Source organism: Hesperophylax consimilis, chromosome 1, assembly GCF_061612785.1.
Source record: "Hesperophylax consimilis isolate HC1 chromosome 1, BYU_Hcon_1.0, whole genome shotgun sequence".
Lineage (NCBI taxonomy): Eukaryota > Metazoa > Arthropoda > Insecta > Trichoptera > Limnephilidae > Hesperophylax > Hesperophylax consimilis.
The window spans coordinates 42,195,819-42,200,321 of record NC_142836.1 but is presented as its reverse complement, the minus strand read 5'-3'; the positions used below and the strand labels follow the sequence as shown (position 1 = coordinate 42,200,321).

The 4,503-nt window shown below is 32.1% G+C and overlaps 1 protein-coding gene across 1 annotated transcript; it reads left to right on the top strand.

Annotated features, from left to right (window-relative positions):
- Window positions 1–1,386: 1,386 nt before the first annotated feature.
- LOC149426939 (endocuticle structural protein SgAbd-6-like) lies at window positions 1,387–3,999 on the top strand. Its single transcript, XM_089639164.1, has 3 exons — window positions 1,387–1,543; window positions 2,269–2,390; window positions 3,779–3,999. Exons 1-3 carry the CDS (start codon window positions 1,535–1,537, stop codon window positions 3,957–3,959), a joined length of 312 nt encoding a protein of 103 aa, XP_089495290.1. The 5' UTR covers window positions 1,387–1,534; the 3' UTR covers window positions 3,960–3,999.
- Window positions 4,000–4,503: the final 504 nt, after the last annotated feature.

Sequence of the window (4,503 nt, the reverse complement as noted above, 5' to 3'; positions counted from 1 at the left end):
TCAATAGATTATGCATTACATATTACTAGATTATGCTTGAATTTACGGTTAAGGTTTTGCCAGTTTATTATATTTTTTTATATAAAGTATACGTGAAGTAACAACACACTTTTTAAACGTAAAATTTTTTTTAAAGTTTATAATAATAAAACCGATAATCATTGAATGTCCATTTGTAGTATTAAAATCTTAAAAGGTCCTTCTGAAATACTGCTTTCAAAAACAGTATTTCATTTTGGGATTACAAGTGGGATTATTATGATGACCTGATATTTTTTGTCTAGAAGCGACGGTTTAAAAAATCTTATCGATCTGAACAGGAATCAACATATTTTTTTTAGTATAAACATCAAAGTGTATGTAAATCCAAACAAAAACCCAACACGGATGGATAATAATAATAATCTGTAAAATTATTTTTATTTTTATAATTACAGAGTCTAAAACATTAGTCCAAAACTTTTATTCCATATACTACTGATTCTTATAGTGTTGACATATTACAAATAATATTTTCCACTTCTATGAATGTAAATATTTATAATTCTTCTTCTTAATGTCATTAATTAAGACTAAATGTTAAGGTAAAACTGGCAGTCAAATAGCCATCTGCCATTGCCGACTCTGCTGGACTACATTTTTTAAAAACTTAACACTTTATTATCTACCATGTTTTATGATAAATTTTATAAAATCTTTTACGGGATTTAAAAATTCACAGTTCAACTTGTAAAGTATGGCATAGGATACTAGCAAAATTTCTAACAATTTTTCTGGGTACTTTTCATAACTTTTCTAGAGTTTTATTTACGCATGCAAAAAATATAGAACCCTTCTCTTTTTGCTTTCAGGATCACCGATAATAATGCGTCCATCTCTTTATTGCATCCAAATTACTATTGACAAGAAACTCTAAATCAAAAAACGTTTTAAAGTACTTAGATAAAATTCTTTCATCAAATATTTCATAAACGAGTTATTAATTATCATACTGGCTGATTTCATCCTAATTTTAAACCATGGATAATTGTAAGATCTTTCTTGGTTAAGTTAATTTCTTCGTTTTGTTTTAGAAGATAATAATTTTAAACGTACATATTAGGCGGTTGAGTGGCTAAGAATGGTACGACCGCACGCCGCTGCTACAGATTATATAAATAGGTATGAACACAAACATAAAATAACACTTAGATTCACATGGAAAATCACGGAACATGAATGAGTACGAAAAAATCATAATTAATTGCAGCCGATGTATATAAACATTTGACCAGTCGCCCTATCTGCAGTTATACAAAGCAAGCCTTCCACTAAAAGAATTCGTGTTTTATCGGCAGACAAAAATAAAGTAAAAACACTGCAGTTAGCTGGAATCGAAGCATGACAGATAAACAATATTAATGGAGGCAGACGATCGCCCGAGAATATTATTTATAATTAAATCGAAGCCTCGTTTACCCCAGTTCAGCGCCAACTTTGCACACGGCTCGTTCTAAATATCTACTGTTTCTTGCACAGAGTTTTCAATTACAACATGAATAACGTGAGTTTTAAAGATTTTTTTTCAAGGGCGGATATTAAAATACTCGCAAACATTGAATCATAAATTGACGGCAGACAACTTCCAATGAACCAAGTCCACCATTTGTCAGTTTAACATAAGTGTAAACGTGCTCCAAAAATGTATTTACAGATTGTCATTAGCTGTATAATAAATATGAGAACTTTTATTTTCTAGGGAATATCAAATATCGACATTACGTGCTGGTTGATATTTGGGGTGCTAAGCCGTGTTTCGATACTACCTAATTACTAAGCCAACCCTTTGACCAATCCTAAAGTCTTTACCCTGAAAGTGAATGAACATAAGTAAACCAACTGTTTAAATTGTTTAATTTAACAAGTGTACTCCTGGAAAGTTATCATATCAGAAACTCATCAATTCACCCATTTTAGAACTAATAATATACTTACGCGTTAACATTCAAACTATTTTTTTCTATGCTTAAACCCCATCATTTTAAAAATCTATCCCGAAATCAACCGAATGATATTTGGCTTGCTTTAGTCTAGTATCTTATTTCATTGTTTGTTCACGTACCAATGAAATCAGCTTCACACCCGGTATATTTACGAGACCAGTGAAGAGAAACTTGTAACGCGGTAGTTCTGTTTATACACTTACTAAACCGTTGTTGATACATTCTTTATAAGCGCCTTCTGAGAAAATTGGCACATTTCTAAGTGCAATTTAATTTATGATTTCAGATTCTCCTAATTGTGTCGGTTGCATGCTGTATCTCAGCAGTGTTCTCGACAGATGACCCAAAAGATGCTGTCCTTACCAATTACGAATATGTAAAGGGACCTTCAAACAATTATCACTTCGGGTAAAGTTATATTTCTATCAATTGTCTGTGCTAATTTCCTTGTGCTAATATTTGCAAACATTACTGATGGCTATCATAATAGTTATCACATTTATTGATAAAGACTGTACATCTTAGTAGTGTTAACTATAAAATCTTTTATTTCATATTATCTTTTGTATTTACAAATGTATCACCATATTTTAATATTCCTACATGGTTTGAGTAAAATATGTATAAATAATGTGGTAACGTAATCGTGAGGTAGTGAGTTCATCATTACGTTAAACCACTTTTACCATAGTTTGCGTGTTAAGTAATGTGTATTTTGTAGATGGTGTATTATTCGATAGAATGCTTTCGATGACATTCTCTTTCTGCATTTACCTTTAAAAAACCCTAATGTTACACCATCATATTTCCAAGTGTTTGAAACCAGGAGGAATGTGTCATTCCCAATTAGAAATTAATCATTGGTAGTTAAAGAGATACGGGAAAGGGAGAAGGAAGAGTGGAAGAATGCTACTGCTCAGATCCGGTTACCTTCAAGCAACTTTTTAATAATTGATCTTGGACATAAACAAGTTTAACTTTTACATAAATATATTATGAAACAAGTAAATAAACAACTTTACTATATCCTACAATTACTCCTACATAAGCAGCATGGTACCGAAATGATTGTAATATATGCAATTATCGATTAGGGGCGATTCAAGTTGCTTAGAACTGAATACTTTTTAATCGAAAAAGATTAACTTTTATTATAACTAATAGTTGTGTTGCCTTAGTTAGTTAAAACAAGTAGCTTTATTAATTAGAAGACGATTGCAGTATACCTACTAATGTATTTCACATGGCCTTGTCTCCATGTGATGTTGATGATGGTTCATAACGAATTAGTACTAGTACCGAAAGACTTCCTATAATGCTTTTAGTTCTGTTCTTTCCCGTAGTATACAATATGTGATATTCGACCAATCTATTTTAGCAAAACATCTCTCATGCCGCAAGGGGATGGAAGATTAGTTAACTTGTTGTTGATTGTCACTAACATCCTACTGCAATACCTTATCTTAGCACTAGAACCGATCAAAGGAGAAGCAGAATATTTTCAGTCAGAAGATAAATTTTGTTAAGAGTTCTTAACTGATAACAATTTATTTAATAATAATGATCATGGATTTTTCTCTCCACTGACTGCGGTAACTAGCCATCGCCTCCAGATTTCAGTCAGTCACGTCCTCTCTAATTCTCTTCCAAATACATCATCTATCCACCTCTCCCTGGTTCTGCCTTTAGGTCGCTCCTACTGGTGCACCTGTATGGTCATAACTTGTGGCATCCTGTCATTTGACATTCTTTCTTTGAAAACTTTTAAAGTATTAAACCTGTTTTAATTACTTCAGATTTGACTCCAGCGATGGAACATCTCGGCAGGAAGAAGGTACTGACGATGAGGACGCCGCCTTGAAGGTCAAAGGAGCTGTCACGTGGGTAGCGCAGGATGGGTCCACCTATCAGATGTTTTTCAATGCAGGCAAGGGCGGATACAGATCCATCACTAAACGCATCTCGGGTCCAGAGTAACAAGGATTATAGAAAATAAAGTTTAAATGTGTTATAATTATTATTTTTTTATTACTTGTTGAGTTATGCTCCCGAAAGACTTAAAAGGAAATTTTTTTGCAGTATTAGAACAGCGTTTGTGTCATTAATTATTAGGTGATTGCTATCAAAAAAATTCACTATTTTTTCAGCGATGCAACATTAATATGTATGTAATCCGGTGCATTATTATTTATCAAAAGTTAAATACATTTTTATTTTATTTTAATGTTAAACAAGTAACTTTATTGTGTGAGAAACATGCGCTTGATTACTCGAGAAAAATTTATTTACTTGAATTTTGGCATCATTGAGTTGAATTTGAAATTTTATTTTAAATTTGTATACACCATCAATGACACATAAAATGTTTTATATTGACATCCAAAACTTTAGGGTTTAACACAACGTGTATTGCTCACAATCCACGATGTGATGGACCTGTTTCGTAAACCATTTTACGAGGTGCTTAACTATAAATAAACGTATCAATTAGGTGTTTTTTAATATGCCCATTATTTTGTGA